At 46.5% G+C, this 21,874-nt stretch overlaps 1 protein-coding gene across 2 annotated transcripts in view; it reads left to right on the forward strand.

Moving 5' to 3' along the window:
• Positions 1-21,874, forward strand: part of TPCN1 (two pore segment channel 1) — a 50,056-nt gene that overhangs the window by 15,263 nt on the left and 12,919 nt on the right. For both annotated transcript variants that reach the window (XM_074159848.1, XM_074159847.1), the window contains exons 2-16: positions 6,622-6,746; positions 9,329-9,505; positions 10,582-10,695; positions 10,955-11,085; positions 11,661-11,749; positions 12,347-12,381; positions 12,990-13,048; positions 14,353-14,452; positions 15,481-15,597; positions 16,545-16,669; positions 17,933-17,981; positions 18,184-18,247; positions 19,303-19,347; positions 20,478-20,534; positions 20,624-20,677. In XM_074159848.1, coding sequence (XP_074015949.1) covers positions 6,622-6,746; positions 9,329-9,505; positions 10,582-10,695; positions 10,955-11,085; positions 11,661-11,749; positions 12,347-12,381; positions 12,990-13,048; positions 14,353-14,452; positions 15,481-15,597; positions 16,545-16,669; positions 17,933-17,981; positions 18,184-18,247; positions 19,303-19,347; positions 20,478-20,534; positions 20,624-20,677 — 1,341 coding nt within the window. The remainder of the gene's footprint in view (positions 1-6,621; positions 6,747-9,328; positions 9,506-10,581; positions 10,696-10,954; positions 11,086-11,660; positions 11,750-12,346; positions 12,382-12,989; positions 13,049-14,352; positions 14,453-15,480; positions 15,598-16,544; positions 16,670-17,932; positions 17,982-18,183; positions 18,248-19,302; positions 19,348-20,477; positions 20,535-20,623; positions 20,678-21,874) is intronic.

Consider the following 21,874-nt stretch of genomic DNA (forward strand, 5'->3'; position numbering starts at 1 on the left):
GTCCTCCTTCTGCAGCCTCGTTCATCCTCTCTGAGCCTCAGGGAGCCAGCGGCAACTTTAGCCAACATGGGGATCCTGCACTGAGATGGGTCTTCTACATGAGATCAGGAGGTCCAGGAACCCCAAGAGCATCTTTGATCCTGCTGGGATCTGCCGCCTTCCATGGGCTCACATTCGGTGTTGCTGGATGCCCGGTTATGTTTCTTTTAAACCGAAAGCTTGAGCTCTCTGACGAGCTGAGTTTGGGTAACTAGATACAAATTTAGTCAAGATGGGTGGTATAAGAAACGGAGGTGGTGTGAAGAATGTGGAGCCTGAAAAGAAATCGCTCCAGTTAAATGGTGCAGCAGTGACTGTGGTGAGGGGGTGCGAGTGTGTGAATCACAGGCTGCTTTGGGCCCTTTGCGGAGGGGTTGGTGCTTGCCAGCGGGACCCTCCTGCTGGGAAGGTCAGGCTGCACCCCTGCGTCGTGTAGCATTTGCTCAACTCCAGGAAATCACAGTGGACAGCCCGCACTCCTGGAAGCGTGTCCAGCTCCAGTAGAAAAAGACAAAGCTCCCATGAAAAAACATAGCTGGGAAGTGTGTTCTCTAAAAGGGTTCGTGCCTCTTTCCGAAGAAGAAATGACGACTGTAAGGGTAGGGGTAAATGCAAGACAATGATTCTTACAGAGTTGCAAGAAGGAAAAGATGGACAAAGTTGGTACCAGATTAAATTTAATTAAGAAGGAATCTGCTGGTTAGCTGACAATTTGGCCTTCTCTTTCTCCGTCCTCCTCCTCCTCCGTGGCCTGGTGGGTGGTGTGCTGCGCAGTGTTTTATCAGCTGGCATCTCTCTGATTGATTCTCCAGGACGGTTACTGGAGCTGCCCTGAGCCTGTGCCCTGGGCAGCTCGACCTTTCCTGACTGTGGGAGGTAACACCTCACTTACTTTTCTCTCTTCCTGCTCTGTTTGGTGCGTCCACTTGCAGGAACCTTGTAAGGCAACGTGAATGAAGATGCATCCCGTCTCCGAAGTCATGTGTCCTTGGCATTTCTTTTTTCGCCTGTCGAAATATTACCTTCACGTGCAACTCATTAGATGAGTATCTTACATATTGCTGTCTTATTATTGACTACACGTCATACCTAAACAGTATGAATGACAGATTTAACTCTTAAGAATATTTTTTGCTGAATTATGTCTCTTGCCCTGCCTCCCACACAGTTTGCAGAGTTCTCTCATCACAGGTATACTGGCTAAAATAGCATCACCTGGATAGGATGGCGACTACCAGCTCCATCAAGACCTTCCTGTTCTGTGTAACAGACCGGTACTGTTCAACATTTTTATCAACGATATAGACAGAGGGATGGAGTCCACCATCAGCAAGTTTGCAGACGACACCAAGCTGTGTGGTCTTGTCGATACACCAGAGGGACGGGAAGTCATCCAGAGGGACCTGGACAGGCTGGAGAGGTGGGCTCAAGTAAACCTCATGAGGTTCAACAAGAGCAAGTGCAGAGTTATGCACCTGGGCCGGAACAATTCTCGCTATCAATACAGACTGGGGGATGAGGTATTAGAAAGCAGCCCTGAGGAAAGGGACTTGGGGGTGCTGATGGATGAGAAGCTGGACATGAGCAGGCAATGTACACTTGCAGCCCAGAAGGCCAATCGCATCCTGGGCTGCATCAAGAGAAGTGTTGCCAGCAGATCCAGAGAAGTGATTCTGCCACTTTACTCTGCTCTGGTGAGACCTCACCTGGAGTACTGTGTGCAGGTCTGGAGCCCTCAATATAGAAAGGACATGGACCTGATAGAGAGGGTCCAGAGGAGGGCCACGAAAATGATCAGGGGGTTGGAGCAACCCTGCTACGAGGACAGGCTGAGGGAGCTGGGGTTGTTCAGCCTGGAGAAGAGGAGGCTCCGGGGAGACCTAATAGCAACCTTCCAGTACCTGAAGGGGGGCCTACAGGAAGGCTGGAGACAGTCTGTTTACAAAGGCCGGCAATGACAGAACAAGGGGTAGTGGCTTTAAACTGGAAAAAAGCTAGACATTAGGAATAAATTCTTTACCATGAGGGTGGTGGAGCACTGGAATACGTTGCCAAGGGAGGTGGTTGAGGCCCCTTCCCTGGAGACATTCAAGATGAGGCTTGATGAGGCCCTGGGCAACCTGGGGTCTAGTTGGGGGTGTCCCCGCTGACTGTGGGGGCGGTTGGACTAGATGACCTTTGAAGGTCCCTTCCGGCCCAGATGATTCTATGATTCTATGATTCCTCAACCTTTTAGGAAAAAGCCCTGGTAAGTCCAGTAAAGGCACGTGGCTTTGGAGTCAGTCGAGGAGCTAATTAGAGGCATCTCAGCCTGTTTCTGTCTAACGCCGTAAAAAAGTGTGTGCTATCTAGAAAGCAGAACATCTGGCAAAGAGGCTAATGAGAGCCAGACTGGGGGAGCTCTGAGGCAAATGCAAGAGCTACCCTGTAGAGTTTGTGTGTAACTCTTTGAATTTGTAGGAGGTTACTAGTTTGTTGGATTTTTTTAAATTAGTATTATTTGTTTAGACAAATGCAGACACCAAAGATTAAACAATGAAAATCCAAATTGACTTCAGTTTGACATAAAATAGCCTGGCTGGGAAGGGTGATTTATCCCTGGTTCCTGTGAATATTTTGATTTATCCCTGGTTCTGTGAATGTTTTCTGTCCCTTATTCTCCTCTCGGCTCTGCCCTCGAGATCCCCCGTGAGCTCCTCCAAGTGAGAGGAGTTTGTTTGCTCTCGCAGCCAATGCAGAGCTTTTCCTTCCCTTATGCAGGGAATTTGTTTTGCAAAGGGAGAGGTTTGGGCTCTGGAAAGTTTATGCTCCTTCTCTTTCTCTCTTTTTTTTGTTTTTTATTGTAATGATGACATATGGAAACTATTTACACAGGAGCATGCTCTGCTGCACTGAATGGAAATGTTGGAGTCCCGGCAGTATCGTTCCGGATGCCTTGTGTAAGCAGCCAGCTGGTTTTGCTTTTTCTTTTTTTTTTTTTTTTTTCCTCTTTTCTTTTTTTTCCCCCTCCCTCTCTCCCTTTCCAGGGAGCGTCTGGGATAAGTTACACAAGTGTGGAAGGAAGCTTTGCCATCTGCGAACAGCTCAGTTCGTTTACTTTGTCATGCCCCTTGTACTGTGAACTTCACAAATATCTGTTTTCTCTTTTTTTTGCTGGAGGGGGAGGAAGACTCCTTGCTGTGACTAGTCAGCACTTTGACTCCTTTCCCATTAGTTGTTCATGTTCGCTGGTGAGCAAATTCTTCTATATGCCAAAATAAGAGAGCGTGGCACGTGAAACCTTGCTTTATCGCCACCCTCGTGCTTAAAAGCTCTTTGTCCCGCAGCTAAGCCTTCCGACAACTTGCACTTAGAAACATCCTGCTGCTCAGATAGCGATAGGGAAACGATTTAACTCAAGTCTGAGCCACCTTCCTCAGAGAGGAGGGGAGGAAACATTTAGTTCTGCAGAGAGCAGAGGGAAAAAAAAAATCTTTTGCGCGTAGCTTTCCCTTGAGGAAGCTGCGAAATCGAGGATCGCCTTTCGGAGGGGAGGGAGGGGAAGGAGGGAGGGAGGGAGGAACTCCAGATCTGACTTGTCTCCCTCTCCCTGACTCCGAACACAAGCTTCCCAAGGCGGCGGTGGTGGCTGCCATGCGGTGGAGAGAGCCGCCTGCTATCTACTTCGAGGATCCCGGGAATCCTGTGGAGAGATCCTCCTATCTTATTGAGCTCCATACTAATGGTAAATGCCGTCGGGGATGTTCTGCAGCACGAGCTGAGCCGAGGCTGCATTAGTCTGTGTCATTGTTATCATGGGAGCAGCTGAGGAAATTAGCTAGCTGGAGGGCTGCCAAACAAACAGTCAGAGGGTTGCTTTTCGAATTTATTATTATTTTTATTATTATTTATTACCCAGATGATGCTGTTGCCTCAGGGATGCTAGATCAACCTTCTGGTACCTGATGGGGAAGGAGCTGATCCACAAAATGCAGCTCTGCACCGGAACACTTCACCAGTACATTTTCTGTTGTCTGTGCCTAGAAAGATGATGTCTGGTTTAGACAGGAGAAAAACATCTTGGTTTCTGGAGTTATTTTTTGTTTCCGATTTGCATCTTTGAGTGCTGTTTTGTGTTGGCAACTCTGATCTCACTGGGACATCTCTTCTCTTTCAGCTGTGAGTCATCTGGGTGAAATCATAGACTAGTTTGGGTTGGAAGGGACCTTTAAAGGTCACCTGGTCCAACCGCCCCCTGCAACGAGCAGGGACATCTTCAACGTGAGTGGGTTGCTCGGAGCAACCTGAGAAATGCAGAGAACCGGGTCCTGGGTTTTTACCGTGGTGTTTCTTTTCCTAGTGATGATGCTTTTCAAAGAGAGGTTGGTCTTTGTGAAAGAACTACTTCAGGGTTAAAGGTAGTTTGGGCATCTTTTGGGCATCTTTTGGACATCTTCACAGTCATGTACAATTTGAGCAAGGCATCCTGCACTGGCCCCGGCCACCAGATAACGAAGGAGCTGTGGGGCTGCGTTTCTGTTAGGGTGGGAAGGAGGATTGGAAAATACTTGTGTTCTGGGCAGTAAAGATCTTCAGTAGTGAGTCCAGGTTCTGATGAAGATGTCTTCCTCCTGCAGTTCTGTTAAGCATTAAATGCAAAAAGGTTTTTGCTATCGGGCTGTGTTTTGAGGGAGTCTGTCTCTTCGAAACACATACACGGTAAAAGCTTCATAAATAATAACATTTGAGAACTTTTGGGGGCTCACAATGTAAAGCTGCTGATTTTTGCATGTTGATGTCATCTTTTAGGCAAACAAATCCAGGAGACTCCAGTACTGTGGTTAAATAAAATCTCTGTCATTCAGTTTTTTCAAGAATTGTGCTAGTTCAAGCAGAAGACAGGAGGGCTCATTCAAGGTGTGAAAGGGATGTGGGGGAGGAATTGGCCTCATTCAACGATTCATCCAGATTTTGAGTGGTATTTTAAGGATATGGGGGAAGCAAGGAAGAGAAATAGGCTTAAATGCTGCAGGATTCTCAGAAATCTGAGTATGCAATCTGGACAGTCTTCACAAATCCCAGATAAATGTTATCTAAATTTGATTTGAGGGTGGAAAAATGCGGCTGTGGCTCTGCGTTGGTGAGGAGGTTTCTGTCTCTGTCAGGAGCACACAGTGCTCCTTCTCTCGATGGCTCCAGTTTTTGGCGGGGACTCTCTCCCCACTCCTGAGGGTGTTCTAGAAAGACTGAATCAATAATTCAATTAGGATTATTTTGTCATAGCAAAGAGATGCAGCAAATCTTCAGCATGCTCTCATGAGAGAGGAAAAGGACCGCACTGTAATCTTTTCCTAGTCTCAGATAACTTCTCATAAGATGGAGAGAACAAGCCATGTCACAGCATCTGCGCTCATAAAAAGGGGGAAATCAGCACTTCTGCCCTGGCAAGATCAATTTTACATGTACCCTCTCAGGGAATTTGAGGCAGTGGAGGAGGGAAGTCTCTACGGAGAGCAAGAACAGCCATGTAGTTTGGATAATGACTGAAACTCTGGAGAACTGAGTGTGAGGACAGCTTCACCACAGATTTTGTGCATGGGCCTAAGCAGGTCTTGCTTCCGTGGGGTCTCTGCTCAGTATTCTCTGTCAAAGGTGCGAAATAAAAATCTCAATCACAGAAGAAGAAACCAAGTGACATCCCCTCTCTTAATAGCACTGATACTGTAGAACGCAAAAAAAATGGCAAGTATTCTGGAGTTTATATATGTAGCTCTCCCATGGATGGATGTGTAGCTGTGCTTGGGAGTTGCTTTTTGCAATAGAATTGTATTTTTTTAAAATTAATTTTTTTATTATGAAATTTGGTGCAAATGTTCCTTATTTTATAGCGCTTTACTGATGAGAAAGACGTGCTCTTAGAGGTTTCAAAATCAATCTATGGGATACGAACAGAAAATTAATCTTGCTGTTTGTTTTCAGCAGAGGAGTATCGGTACTTACCTGCACCAAAAAGAGTGTTGCAAAGATGCATGACTCTGTAAAGCTCTGAAAAATGAGGCTTTCTACTAAAAATGCTGTACTGCTGCTATTAGTGGACGTTACAGCTCCTGTACTCAGACTGCTTTCCCTTGCTGGTGATAGTCCTGTACTCTTATTCTTCCGTGGTCTCTAAAAAGGTCTGTAAAAAGGCAGTGTTCCTTTAGCAAGCCCACTTTGCTTTTGTGGGTTGGACATCCTTGGAGACTTGGAGCTGTTACCTGCCTGTTTATAGTTTATGACAGCTGATGGTTTGCTACGAACATGATAACACAGATCTCCCGAGCCAGGAGACCTGCTTATTGTATTCAACAGGATACTGTCTCTTCTGATGGTCTTCTGGGAGCATTGCCGTGTTGAAGTGCTGAGTTTGAGTGAGTCGCTTAAAAGCTCCTGCATGGGAAGAGTCAATTTGTCTGTGTACAAGCTGCCAGTTTCCTGGGTCCTCTGCCACCTCTTGCTGCTTGTCTCTGGTCCCAGTGCCTGGCTTGTTTGCCTGCCTCCTGATCAATCTCAGCTTGCTTAATTGTAAATCAATTTTTTTTTTCTCTTATTGTCCTGATGCAGATGGAGGTAGCTATGACGTTATTAACGATGCATCCAGCCCTGCTGCGGGGGACTGCTGTGCCCAGCAAAGCTCTGCCCGACACAACTGGGAGATGAACTACCAAGAGGCAGCAATCTACCTCCAGGTGAGCCCTGCCGTTTGTTGGCTTGTGTGAAAACTGGACTTCTGAAAACTGGGGTGGTTCTTGATTACAAGAAACAAAGAGCTGCGGTTTTGGGGTTAAAAAATTGGTGGTTTGCGAAGGAATCCGTTCGCAAAGTGGGGAGATGCTGGAAGCACCTTCAAACGGGCTCTGGCAAGTCATTTGGGAGGAACAGAACAAGGCATCCATCCTCTCCCATCTCTCCGAGTGCCAAGGACTGCAGCAGAGGCGTTCAGTACATCTTCAGTTCTGCCACCTTGCCATGGAGATATCTGTAACTTGTCATAGATTGTTATTTTATGTCTTCAGTTGCTCTGGGGTGAATGGTCAGTGATCTCCTAGAGACATCTCATGTTCTGCAGGAGCTAATCTCTCATGTTTTGCAGGTCCTAATCCTGCCTTGGCCTCAGATTTGGTGGGTGGCCCTGGGATGTTCATTTAGCATCTGTCAAGCCCTGCAGGTCATGTAAGAGCAGGTAGGGGTCTTGATTTAATGAGCAAAACATGCTGAGATTAGGACCAGCCCAGGAGTAAAATTTATCCTATTTAAAAAGAAAAAGCATCAAACAACCCCGACCCAAGCTCCAATTACAGGAAACACCATCATTAAATCAACAAAATTACAATATTTTTAAGATCGCTGTACAGTCTGGTGGGATGAATTAACTACCAAAACTAAGCTTCTCCCAGAACTGGCCAGTCTGAAGTTGTTGCTGGTTCCCTTACTGTCCTTCCTTCCTCCTCCTCCTCCTCCTCCTCCTCTTCGTTCCCTTTCAAAGGCTCTGCATTGCAGTTTGGACCCAGTTTGGTTTTTCGCTTAAACCACTGCAAGGTGATTGAAAACATTTGTTCCTCCCTGCTCCTACACCACAGGATTGAGAAGTATCACTGCTCTGACGTTTTAAAACGGGGTAGGCTTGGACCTTGGTAATATTTCAGCTTCATCCTGTGCTAGAGCAGCGCTGACAATATAACAAGCACCACCAGCTCCTCCTGGGCTGATGTTTAAACCCATGATTATTGGAGATGCTCTGCAAAGGGTCATTGAGCTGCCGCAGTGTCTGATGGTAATGAACGCAGCAGGCTGGGCCCTTCAGATGCAGATTATTCTTGCTGCTGCCTTGACCAATGGTCATGATGCCAATGTCCTTGAAACGAAGTAGACATAACTTAAAGAGCGCGCAGATTGTTTATTTCAACTGGTAGCTGCAGGCAAGAGCGTCTTATCTGAACAAGAGGACTTTGCTGTCCAGCAACGTTTTGAATTGCTTGGCTACCAAGAGGCAGAATTTAGACTATTTTTCATTCTGCAAGTGTGTTTTGTCAGGCGTGAATGAGAATGCCCCGCTGATCTAAGCCAGCGCTCTCTTGGAGAGGTGGGGGGGAATGTGTTTTATGGAGATTGCTGCTGGGTTCTGTCTTGTTCGCAATCTGGCTCGCTGACCCGCCAGCGTGTGTGTGTTCTTAAACAGAACATGAGTTTGCCTGTCAGATGAGTAAATGAGAAACATTTGAAACCCTCTTCTGAATTAGTCTTGAGGATGCTTCACTTCTTAAAGGAGATCCTGTTTCCTGACCCTGTTATCCATTTGCAGTCACAGTTATTCTGCTTTGATAGTAATAGCTTACTGTCCTTACGGTAATTGCTTACCTGGAAAGATGTTAATTTAAAAAAAAAAACACAACTTTTTATGTATCTGAGCATCCCAGATGGGGAAAAATGATCTCTTATGACAGTTTACAAGAGGCAGCAAGTTTCCTGTGAGTGACAAAGGCTCCCTCACTTAAACCATTGACTCAAGAAAGAGAAGAAGCTGTTGGGTGGTTCTGCATGAAAAACCTCTGAATTCTCCCCAAACTAAGTTTTGTCCTAGAGGTAAAAATAGTAATGATGTAGCTGCTTAAAAATCAGTTGTAGGCAAACTGTTAAGATGGAGTATCTGACCTTTTCATGTTAATTAAACTTTCCAGTTAAGAGGGAATGACAAATCAGCAGAGAGACTTGTTAATTTTTCATGGAGCTTGTCTTCTTGCATTCCCGAACCAGAAAACACTGCGTGTGCTCCAGTGTTTTCTCCCAGACATTTTGCAAGGCCAAGATAAGGAGGAGCAACTGTCAGCCAGGTGCCCTGGAGCTTATCTGTGTGTTTTTGTGTTCTGTCCCGGAGAAGTTTAATCAAATAAGCCTGTAAACATGTGGAAGTGGTTGCAAGTAAATGAAGTGCTGTGTTTATGTTGGGGTGTTGACTAAAGTTTCTTTGCCTACCTTTATAAACTCTTCCAGCACTCTTCCTCATTCTGAAAAGGCTCAAGGGTTTCTGAGGCAGGAGGTTGTGGATATTAATGAGTTTCATTACTGAAATATGCTTGTGAACAGAAAGGGATGTCCCGTGTGTGTAGAGTTCATTCCTCCATAAACAGATTAGTATAAGGCTGTAACGTGGGGATGGTCTGTTGGGAATTGTATCTAATCCTTATAAAAGTCTGTGTTCTTCATGTGGAAAGCTCTGTTATAGTACCGAGAGTCACTGATGCTGTTCTCTTCTTTATTCCTGCTGCCTTAGGAAGGAGAAAACAATGATAAGTTCTTCACTCACCCCAAAAATGCCAAAGCACTTGCTGCCTACCTCTTTGCACACAATCACCTTTTCTACCTGATGGAGCTGAGCACAGCACTGCTTCTCCTGTTGCTGTCGCTCTGTGAGGCGCCTGCTGTTCCTATGCTCCGTCTTGGCATCTTTGTAAGTACTTTGGGGCAAAATGAAGAAGTTGGCCTGTTTTGCAGGGGTGGGTAAGAGGAAAAAGCAGGCTAAATGTAGAGGAAGAAGGTAGCAGTAGTAGGAAAAAAAGCCACCTGGCTTGTTCTGTAAATTGGTTTTCAGCAGATACACCCGCCAGCAAACCCTCCTGGTTTAACGTGTGTGTGAATGACGTGAAGTTTTATGTCAAGGCTTCCCAAAATGCAGGTTGAGAGAAGTGATACACAAACTGGTGTGTCCTGTTGTCAGTCCGCAACCGTTTCCCGAGGTACCACTGTCACACACAGTGCTAGGAGCTGCTGTCGGTGGTGGGAGGTTCTGCAGCTGCTTTTTGAGCTGTTGATGGCACCCCAGGACCATGCCAGGGGTGTCAAACAGGCATGACAAACCTGACAACCTTGGCGTCAAAGCTTTGCCCAAAATGAGTCAGGGCTGCTTAACTCAGTTTGGATTTTGAGCTGTGGCTAAAGCTGAGGCTGTAAGAAGTTACTGTTGTTGTGTATGTGGTGCATTTTGCATCTTCCAATGGAAAAGAGGTCCTTCCAAAAGCTGTGTTCTGTTCCAGAACCCCGTCTGTGGTCATCCAGAACATCTATTTGAAGAGAAAACCCTTCTCTATGTAAATTCTCCCTGCCCAGCAGCTTTTCTTCCTGCATTTCGCTAAAAAAAATTGCAGTCTCAAACTTTTCTTAAAAAGTTTTTGCTTGAGCTGCTGATGTGTCTTGCCCTTTTGTTTCAAATGTATCAATACATTTTTTTTTGATGTTATTCAAGCCCCAAAGGGGTGTGGATTTCCAGGAAATTCTGGGCTGATGCTGAATAGAGGAATATTCTACAGACTTTAATAAAAACACAAAGCAGTAAATGTAGAAAATATGAAAACCAGTGCTGTGCTGGCTTTAAGAGTGGCCTTGGGTTTTCCTGTGTGTCACGGGACTGTGCTCAGACTGTTGTCAAACCCATGTGCTTCTTGGAAAAGGAAGGGCAGAAGCGTGGCCTCTGATGCGCTGCTGTCGGTGATTAGAAGCGCTGGTTTAAGCTTTGCTCTATTGTAACAGGTCCATGCAACCCTGGAGCTGTTTGCGTTAATTGTGGTGGTCTTTGAACTCTCGATGAAGATGAGGTGGCTGGGCTTCCAAACCTTTATCAGGCACAAAAGGACTATGGTGAAGGTAAGTTGTCTGTCTAATTGTCAGTGTTTCTCCTTCAACGTCTTCTGGAACCAAAAGCCAGATTAAATATTGGCCTGTATAGCAGCAGGGATAACGTAGCCATGTGTCCCGGCTGCCAAATGATTCATGTGAGATCTCTGAGCTCTTAGAGACACCTCCCACCCTTAAAGTGTCCAAATAAATGGGTGGTCGGTGAAAGCTTTGCCTTTCCCAAAAGGAGATTGCAGCTGTGCCTCTCATTACGTCTCTTTTTTTGCAGACTTGCGTGCTGTTTGTACAGTTCATAGAGGCCATCGTGGTGTTGGTGCGCCAAACCTCGCACGTCCGGATAACAAGAGCTCTGCGCTGCATCTTCTTGGTGGACTGCCGTTACTGCGGTGCCGTCAGAAGGTGACTGAGCAGCTGGCTGGGTTCTCTGCTGCCATCCCTGGGACTGGGGTGGAGGAAAAACTCTCTGATCCTGCAGGCACCTCAGGAAAATAACCGTCTTCCATGGGCATGTCAGATCTCGGAGATCTGTTGTAACTTGTTTCAATAGTGTCTCGCCTATGTAGGGGAATTTCAGAGGTAGTAGCTTTGGATGTGCTTATGGTACACAGTGCTTATGTGTCTTCAGCTGGATAAATTACTTCAGAGAGTACAACACGTGAACGTGGCTGTATTGTTTTGGGCTCCTGGGTTTGCCTGTGAACTGCACAATAAATCACAGAGCTAGTCTTTAGTCCGGAGAAGGAAAGTTGACAGGGTGACGTTAGTATTGTTTGCAGTACCTGAAAGCTGGCTGCAAAGGACAGATAGGTAGCTTAGAAACGGTCTTAATTTACCTGGCTTTCTATTTTTAATCCTTGGAGGGAGTGGGAAGAAAGTCCTCAAGCATAGTGTGTTGTTGGGTTGTTTTTTTTCCCTGCCAACCCAGAGGAGAAAACATGCAAGTTTTAGTTTCTTAATGTTTTCTTCTTTTTCAGAAATCTGCGACAGATCTTCCAGTCCCTCCCACCGTTTATTGACATTCTTCTCCTCCTGCTTTTCTTCATGGTGATTTTTGCCATCCTGGGTGAGTTGTATTTATGGAAGGTCAAGCGATGCTCTTAGCCACTTACTGTCCAAAAGCCACACAACCAGCCTGGATTAATATAAAGCTAAAAAGATTCAGAGTCCTGCCAGGATCTTCCATTTGTCCCATTTCATCCACAGTCATCTGGAAGGCAGATTTAAAGATCCAAAAAATCTGGAAGCTGGGTATTTGATTTGAGACAAAGGTCCTTTTGACCTCTTCCAGAGGATAGTCTGTGGTGTGTGTACGTTTGTGGTTTCCCATTTCTGTTTCCATCAACTATTCCTCAGTCTTGTAAATTCAGTCTACGTTCCCGCCAATGCATGTGTCTGTAGCGTACCTGCTACAGTCCTGTGCTCAAACCACCCCCAGAAAGTGTGTTTTCTGAAAGGATCAATGAAATGCCAAAACTGGCATGGAGAAGGCCTTCCAGATACTCTCCTTTTCATGGTGTCGGAGGGGGCTTACTCTTAGTGTGACCTTCTCTTTGGGAACAGAGACTCACCATTTCGCTGCTTGACATTAATCAGACTTTATTTTTGTTTGTTCTTTCCCCCCTTCTTCCCTCCCCCTCTACCTTTTCTGCTGCTTCTCCAGGTTTTTACTTGTTTTCTCCTAACCACTCGGATCCGGTGAGTATCACCGATTCTTTTAGCCGAAGCTTGAGTCCGGTTTTGACCTGGGTAAGAATCAAACATTACTGTGTAGACATGGTGGCCCGCGAGGCCAGACGCTGGCTGGCCAGAGGCTGCTTGGCAGCATTACCCTGGTTTACTCCCTTCTGGGAAGGAAGATGGTACAGAGAACTGCCTCAAAGACAGGATGTCCCAAAGGGAACATTCACAGAGTTGTTCCTTGTTCTTGCTGTTGTAATTCAGTCAAAAGAGCCACCTGCCACTGTCCCGAGGGGAGGAAGGTGTCTGGGTGAAAGCTCAGCCACCTCAGACTGCGGCTGCCGGAGCCCAGTAGCCTCTAGTTCCTGCTGCTGCCGCGTCTGTCGCTTCCTGGGAGTAACTACTACAAAAAAGTGTAGATGAGCCTTTGATTTAATTGTTTTAACTCTTCACATGCCATCTCTCAGGGATCTTTGAAAAGGACCAATGTTGAAGTGCCCTTTCCCTGGGGGAGGCACCAGGGAATTGTCAAAGTGCCTGTGGGTGGGTTGGCTGTTTGTTTTTTTTGAATGAAATGTCACTATGAAATTCTGCTTGCATTTTCTCATGGGAGTTGTTTCTTTCAGTACTTCAATACCTTAGAGAACAGCCTCGTGAATCTCTTCGTGCTTTTGACCACTTCAAAGTAAGTTCATGCTTTTCTAGCTCAGTCTTTCCCTTTGTCCCCAGAGAAGTGTCCAAGTTTGGGCCCTTTACCACAAAAAAAGACACTGAGGTGCTGGAGCGGGTCCAGAGAAGGGCAGTGAAGCTGGTGAGGGGTCTGGAGAATAAGTCTTATGAGAAGAGGCTGAGGGAGCTGGGGGTGTTCAGCCTGGAGAAAAGGAGGCTGAGGGGAGATCGTATCTCTCTCTACAACTCCCTGAAAGGAGGGTGTAGCCAGGGGTGGCCGGTCTCTTCTCCCAAGGAACAGGCGATGGGACAAGAGGAAACAGCCTCAAGTTGCGCCAGGGGAGATTCAGATTGGATATTAGGAAAAATTTTTACACTGAAAGGGTTATTAAGCATCGGAATGGGCTGCCCAGGGAAGTGGTTGAGGCACCATCCCTGAAGGAATTTAAAAGACAGGTTGACATAGTGCTTAGAGACATGGTTTAGTGATGGTTTTTATCAGAGTTAGGTTGATGGTTGGGCTAGATGATCTTAAAGGTCCCTTCCAACCTAGACAATTCTATGATTCTGTGATTCTAAGTCTGGCAGAGCCAAGAGTTTATTTGCAGAAGTGCTCTGTCTCCAAACATGACCCCTTTCCTCTGCATGAGAGGGAGATCTCCTGGGTCAGCCCGCATGGCAAGAACTAGTATTTCATTTTGGTTTAGGACACTGTGACCTCAGATGCAGAGTTATCTCGAAGCGACTCAGAACCACTTCGTCGCCGTGAGGGCAATAAGAGGGAAAGCAGGTTTTTTAGGCCTTGGTCCAAGAAGGGAAAGTTTCTGTTTGTGTTCCTTTGTCAGCCGACAGTTTGCGGTTGTGAAGTAACTTCCTACTCCTCTGCTTGGCTTCACCTATCTGCTAGGAAATGGGGATAACAATAGTGGGTCAATATTGATCTGCTGTCAGGGAGAGCTCTGAGGATTAGGAAATTAGAATGCATCTTAGCTTTTAACACTCCCACACCAAGGCTGTATTGCTGTCATTGCTACCGATCGAAGCACAACCCTTCAGCCGCGTTACAAATCTCCTTTGCCCATTTGGGTTTTGGGATGTGAAAGGAGCGTCTTTTTCATATTTATATTTTTTTAGCGTGCTCTTGCTGCTCGTTGCTGGGCACAAACTTCTGTGTCACGAGCAGCCACGTGTTTTGCAGAAATGGGCAGATCTCTGGATACGAGTTTACACACACACCTGTGTCCTGTGCCTCTTGTCTCTGTAGTGCGAAGTGTAACCTGAGCTATTTGGTGCTTCAACTTGTGTCTTTTTCGGATGCAGTTTCCCTGATGTGATGATGCCATCTTACGCCCGGAACCCCTGGTCCTGTGTCTTCTTCATAGTGTATCTCTCCATTGAGCTGTACTTCATCATGAACTTGGTGAGTCCCCTGATGGAGTGCTTGACTTCTCTCTGCCTGACTTCGGAGCTCATTGCCCAGCAGAGTCTTCTCTGTTCCCAAGAGTGCTCTGTAATAATCTCAGACCCTTTGGCAGAATACCTCTAGAAACGGCAGCTTCGCTACAGATAGGACTCTTTTAATGTTTAACCACAAGGAGTTGAACTAAATCACAGAAAACGGAACGATACGAGTATCTTTCAACTTCTCTCACATTAATATCATGCTTGGAGTGACATACTCAGTTGCATGAAATTTATTGTCCTTTTCTGTCTTAATTATTTATCATAAAATGGCATTTTATTATCTGGGCTTGCCTGAAAGACTTTGTAAATCAGTTTGAAGGGGATGGAATTACAAAGTGTGGCAGGAGTTGAGGAGTGCTGATAACTGCCGTGAGAGAGCGTGGCTGCCGTGCTGGCTCTGCTTCTTGCAGCATCTAGGGCAGGGCCGAGACCTGCTCAGGGGAGGATGTGAGTGGTGGAAAAGGGCTTACCAAAGGAGTTGAGGAATTTTGGAACCCAAGGTGAGTGATTTGATGCTTGCAGAGGGCTTGGATTTCACTGCTCCTGTCCTAGGTGGAGGGCTTTGACATGTGTTTGTCAAAGGTCTGGCGGAAGGGTGAGTTCAGAGAGCAGCCCTCAAAACCTGCTTTCCAGGATGAGGTCAGGGTATTTTAACAGACCTTTTGATACTGTTTTCTGTTGGCATGTTTTAAGCTAGTAGCTTAAAACTACTAGCGAGTGTTAGGAGGCCAGAAACATCTGAACCTCTTCCAAAAAGTGGACCGGTGTGCGTGCAGTGTGTTTGGTGATCCCTTTGTGGGATCCCTTATGGCCGATGGGCCCTCGCTGACTCCGTTCTACCTCAGTCAGTGAATTCCTCCTGCAGCAATGCCTCTTGTTGCCTCTCTAGTCTGGATGTTCCTGCCTGTTCGAGAAGCACTAGCTCAGGGAGCTGCAGAGCATAAGGATCAAAACATGGCTTTCTCTCCTGTCTTCTCTCTGCAGCTTCTCGCTGTTGTGTTCGACACTTTCAATGACATCGAGAAGAGGAAGTTTAAGTCTTTGCTGCTGCACAAGCGCACGGCCATACAGCACGCCTACCGCCTGCTCATCACCAAACAGGTACAGGGCCCTGCAGGGAGGCTGAGAACAGCCTGGGGTGTTCTTAAAACATTAAAATGCCTTAAGAACACCAGTGGTCTGGAGTGGTTAAGGACCATGTTCCAAAAAAGATGATTTATGTCTGTTGACTGTAATTGTGCTCACCAAGGGCTACTGGTTTTTTTATTTTGTGTAACTTGTTTTTATCTGGTTCTGGAGAAAAACCAAAGTAGTCTGAATTTCAGCCCCATGTGAAATTACGGAAGTGTATTGATAAAATGAGTGAAATTTGTTCTGGAGTGCATGGGATCATTGATTTCTCTCTGATTCAGCGTGGGTCACTTGAGGACTTGCTTCTCAAGCACCAGTACTTAGAGGAGGGGTGGGTCATACAAGTGAAGGCAGAGCACAGTTGCTAGATACTGCGTGAGTAAATGGTGCAGAAGCAGAAGTAATTCACCTACAAACAGCTTTTTACGGGGACAGAGCGCTTGGGGGAGAGGGTTGATTTCTTAACTTGTGGAGCAGCAAGAGAAATAAGGCCCAAAAATAACTAACCCACTTCTAGTAGATTAGTTCATGTTTAGGGCACATAGCTGATGATAGTCTTTAAAAAGTGCCAGTAATGGGATCTGTGAGGCTGTCTACTCATTTCCCGAGAAGAGAGGTTGAACTCTTGTCACTTGGGGTGTCTGTTGGACAATTTTCACATGAGAGGGCAACAGGGAACAGTTCTGCATTTGCTGGAGGGACTGATTGCCAGGAGAGCTTTCTCATCTCTGTGCTCTGGGATACGCTCAGTTCGTTAAAGTAATAGCTTAGGGTACTTTGGGGGCTTAGTTATAATGGCATCTTACGGTAATGTAGAAATCCTGCTTAAAACAAATCCAGAGTGAGAATTAAATGCGCTCGCCTCTATGTGCTTCTGCCTGATGTCGCTGCTTATGACAACATTCCCTTGTTTCTAGAGGCCGTCTGGAATTTCCTTCAAGCACTTTGAAGGGCTGTTGCGGTTTTACAAGCCTCGGATGTGTGCCAGAGAGCGATATCTCACTTTCAAAGCACTGAATCAAAGCAATACTCCTTTAGTCAGGTAGGATGGTCTTACCGCTGCGCCCAGAGCAGGGAGGTTGCTTCACTCTCTGAAGCTGTACTTCGGAGAGGATGGCTGGGTTTCTGGAATGAACGTCATCCAAGATGTGGGAATTAAGAGTGATGTGATTGAAAGGATTTGTCTGGGACTCAGGGAGCTTGGAGGGGTGGGTACGCTGAGAGTTGAGGTTTCTCTTCAGAGGTGCTGGAGTTCCTGCGTGCCCTCTTGTGGATACAGCGCTCTGCTGGCAATCACCAGGCGGCTTCTGTTTCCCACCTCCCCTCCCACAACAGAGGAGCGAGAAATTGAGGAGCAGCGTTAGAGCCTGCAAGGAGCATTTCTTCACACAGAGCAGCCTTGCAGCTTAACAACTTTGTGGGTTTTTTTCCAGCAGCTGGCTGTGTCCCCCCAGGGTTTTGTTAATTAAAATCGGGTTCTGCTGGTGCTTTCAGGACTGTCATCCTCTGTGTTATGAGGCAGAGAATTACCATTCTGGTGGATGGGAGCAGCTAACGCCAGCCAGCATGGAAGGAGCGGGAATTAGAGCAGGAGACCTCTTCCTTTTCCTTTGTGCTGGCCACAGACAGGCTTGGAGTGAGTCTCCCGTGAAACAGGTGCCGATGCTTCTCCTTAAACTCAAGTGCCACAGAGAAGGGTTGAAAATGGCAGAGGGAGAAAGACTGAGTTTTTTAATTTAGGCACCTAATGACACCAGTAAGAATCTGAAAAGTTCAGCATCCTCACTTTCAGACACCTGCAGCTCTTACAGGCCTGACCCAGAGCACCCAGCCAGGCACTCAGGTTTTATGAGTTTCTTTGCTTTCATGTCCTCTTTAAAATTTCATTGTTGCCTTGAAAAGCAAATGTGCAAAGGTGTTAGAAGAGGACTGTGCGAGTAATTAAGACAGTCCAAGAATTTTCGTGAGGAGTAGTACAATCTCTGTCCCCGGGAGTTTGCTGTCTGAGCCTCAGGTCTTTCCTCTCAGCGGTAAAATTCTGGAGTTCAGTAGAGTCAGAGTTTCCTCTAAGGGCTATAGCACTGCAGAAGGAAGGTGGGCTTTGCGCCCTGTTCTGGCTACTGTCAGTCAGTAGCCTTTGGCCAGAGCGGGAAGAGGCCAGTGTTGAGTTATATCAGCTACAGTTGCAGTTCTAATAAGGAGTTAATAACTTCCAGGGACTCTCTACTGATGATGCCTGGCAAGGACAATTAAGGATCTAATCAACTCCAAGGCTCTGATCAGATGCTTCTTTTCTGTTTTGCAGTCTAAAGGATTTTTACAATTTCTATGAAGTTGTTGGCTTAAAATGGAAGGTAAGTATTTATTGGGTGGAGAAGAGGGGAAGCGTGTGTGGGAGGGGGAGCAAAGGAGGCCAGTGATTAAAGAGGAGGTAGGTAAGAAACAAAGGCAACCTATAGGAAGCAGATGATGGGGATAAGGTGGGTCTCCATTACTGCACGTTTTTTGTATGGATGTAGCATTGACGACTTCTGATTGTGGCTGTTCTGCTTCCAGGCGAAACGAAATCGTGAGCACTGGTTTGATGACCTTCCACGGACAGCGTTCCTTATTTTTAAAGGTAACAAGCTGTGTTTTCATGACAGCATGTGTTCCAACTAACAGGAAGAGCATTTCGTTACAAAGACACGGCCTTCTGAAGGGACCTTCTCTTATGTCCCTGGTAAACAGCTGAGGGAAGGGCTACTAACCAACTCGCTGTGTATTCAGAGCCTCCAAGGCCAGAGCCTTGTATTCAGAGTCTCCAAGGAGGATTTCTGTCATGTAAATATTCCCTGTGCTCTGACCCCAACCCCAGCTTCCTTAAAATAAGGGACCATTGGCAGAAGCTCTGTAGTGAGGTCACGGAGGGCTGTATTGCTTTTTCAGCACGGAGGTTATACGGGGATTTATGATTGTTGAATCCAGCAGGGTTTATCAGTTTGTGTCTCCATATCCCAGGCGGCAGCTCACAGCAGTGACTGTGGAGTGGGATTTGTGCTTTCACAAAAGCTGCTAGGCCTCCTAGTCCCAAGATGCGGTTGCAGCACTCGTACAGGTCAAGTGCAGCTGCTGGGGAAGGGGAAAGAGGTCTGAAATACCCGTCAGTGTAATCGGTCTTGATAATGTGATTTATCTCCCGTGTCACAAGTTTCCTAACTGATGTAACCAGTCAGAAACAAGAACTTATCTGCAATTCTTTTTCAGGGTTGTATGGTAGAGGGAAATGGTTAACACCGTCTTGATCCAAACACGCAGCAGCCACTGGGGTCCTGCGTATCTCCGCTGATGCACTCAACCCTTCTTGACAGAATATATGTTGTTCCAAACACGGGCAGTGCTTCAGCAGCTGCATTTACCTCTGTCCACACCACAAAACTAGTTCATAGAGGGGAAAAAAAGGCATCATAGAGGGGAGAAAAAAAGGTTAAGGATAGTGAGTTCATTGCTGCTAAAATTCTAGAGGAAATTTGAGCTTGGTCCCAGGAAGTAAAAGTTAATAATCTGCTCATCTGCTTAGTTTCTGTGCTCAGGATTGGTATGAAAAATGGTCTTTAAGGAGAAGACAGAGGGAGTTGCATGTGAGGTGTGGAGGATCACGTTAATGTTTGTTTTGTTGTACTTTCCTCCACGCAGGCATCAACATCCTTGTGAAGTCCCGCGTGTTCCAATACACCATGTGTGAGTAGAAGTGATTATCTGTCTCTGCCAGACTCCTTTCATCGCCTGGGTCTGGGATGCTGTGTCTGTGCCAGCCCCTCCAAGGGCTTAACGTGGTGGGGCCTGGTCTTTGGTCCGAGCCATGGCTCGTGTACATATTCTGGAATTTTGGCGGAGACAGAGGGAATTGCATGCCTGTAGTGACCACTGCTGCAGCCTGGGCTCTCAGCTCTCGTTCCGTCAAGTCTCCTGGAGAGGCTCGATGGTTCATGATGTGCTTGTGGGCCTGATTCTGTAGGAGTCAGCTTGTGGCATTTGGGTGGGTTGGTGGTTAGCTTTCACAAGCCTTGAAGTTTTTATCTTGTGGCTGAAGGATGCCGGGTAAGCAACCGCCTTGCCAGTCACCCGCCTTCTCTCTGCGTTTGAGAAGGTGCAAGCATCCTCATTGCTGGAAGGATTGCTTGGCAACTATACTGCCTGCAAGAATGATTGTGGGCTCCTTTTCTCTAGAGGGAGTGCTTAGTTGTGGTGCTACTTGTGATGTTCTAAAGAATCTGTTCCTACTCAGTAATTTGGGGTGGTGTTTTTGAATGTTGGAGGAGAAGGTTTTTTTTGTAAATTAGGGTGCTAAACTAAAGAGAGTGGGGTGGGCTGGAGCGAGGAGATCTGGGTGAAAAGGAGAAGTCCTACACCTTCGGTTCTCAGGATTTGAATGCTGGGGAGCAGCAATAAATCCAAAGTGACAGGAGCTCAGCCTGCACTGCTGGGGACTCTTCTTTTGTCCTGCGCTGTTGGGGAGCTAGTCGTTCTCGAGATCTTGTTCCAGAAGTAGGACAAGCTGAAACACACAGGCAATAACGTGGCAGAGTGTAAAATAATTATGAGTAAAAAAGATTGAGCATGATTCAGACCATTGTTTTGTTTTAGTTGTGTTTCTTTCTGCAGATAAAGGTACTTTATCTGTTAAAGGCCTGGGAAAAGTCAGGATAGAAGTTTTGCGACTCTGCCAAGTTAGGAGTTCAATTTTCTTAGTTGAATTGGAAACACTCACCCTGCCGCTTGTACTATATTATATTCTTTTTGTTAGCCTAGAAATGGATGTCTGCTGGTCCGGGAGTGTGTTTGCTATGGGTTTTTACTTTGTTTTCCAGACACTGTGGTGGCTGTGAATGGAATTTGGATTCTTGTTGAAACCTTCATGCTGCAAGGTAGGAAACATCGCAGCTTGTTTCTTGGCTGTGGTGCTGGGGGACTGTAAAAAGGGAAGGCTAGAAAAAGTTCTTCTTGTGTCTTGCAGGAGGGAATTTCTTCTCCAGAAACGTCCCGTGGAGCTACATAGTCTTCCTCACAAGTAAGCTGATGCCTCCCAACAGAGCTGTGTCACTTCATAAGGAGTTGAGAGGGGAATAGAAAGCTCTGTTCCCGGAAGATTATTCACTTTGAAGTTAAAACTTAGCCACGGGTGCCCAGACTCCATCTAGAAGAATGCTGTGCCTAGCAGGGGTTGTCAGCATCCCTGCAGACCCCTGTGAAAGCTGCTGCACTGTCACACAGCTCCCTGCGCCGCTGCGGAGCCTCTTACCTCTGGTGCAGCTCCCTGCAAAAGCTGCTCTATTGCTCTTGAAACCGGCTTCGGCCCTGAGAGCAGAATAACCTTGTTTGTTAGGCACAGCGGGCAAAGCGTTGAGCTCCTCCGGACTTGGGATGGCTCCGGGTGGAGTTGCTCAGGTTGCTCTGTGCTGACTGTTCCAGGAGGCGTTATCAGCTCTGATGTGGTTGCTGCTGTGAGCTGGCTCTCGGCCACACGAGGCAAAGCAATCCTCTTGGAGTACAGAGTGCAGGGGCATGCTGAGGAGAAGACCGAAAGGACTAGGTGAACTAGTTGACGAGTTGAGTTTTCTAATTGAACATCATCTCCTCCATAAACCTTAGTCTTGCTTTTCAGCCCAAGTATAGGCAATTGCATCTTCACGTGCTGGTTTGTTGCGCTGCCACAGAACTCTTCAGTGATGTGAATTCCCTTCCCTTCTCCTGCCAGTGTCTCTTGCTCAAGAGGAGAAGCAAAGTATATCTCCACTGAATCAAAACAGTGTGTAAAACTGCAGCAGGAAGTTCTTTGGAGAATCTAAGGAGAGGTTGCTAAACCTCTTGTTTGGCTGCTGGGTAGCTCTAGCGCTTCCCTGACCATTAGTCTTCAAAACATTTGTTGTGAAAGTTAGAAGTCTGCAACACTTCTTTTCACAAGGGTGTTGTCATCCAGCTCTTCTCTCCCACCCCTGCTCCTCAGAATCTGGAAAGAAAGATTTTGGGATGACAAACAGGGCACCATCATGCTATTATGGTGGAGTTTAACCTACAGGCCCACAAGGTACTGCCAGAACAGAGGGAGAAAGTAGAAAGGATCTCTCCCTGCAGGTCCAGGCTAGGCTATGGGATGTGGATATGTTCCACTGAGATAGGAGGACATAAACAGACAGGACTGAATTCACTATGCCACTTTCTGGCCTTTCCTATGGGAGCTGATGCCTCAGGATTTATAGCATGTTAG

The sequence above is a fragment of the Numenius arquata genome, chromosome 16 (assembly GCF_964106895.1).
Source record: "Numenius arquata chromosome 16, bNumArq3.hap1.1, whole genome shotgun sequence".
In the NCBI taxonomy this organism is placed as follows: Eukaryota; Metazoa; Chordata; class Aves; order Charadriiformes; family Scolopacidae; genus Numenius; species Numenius arquata.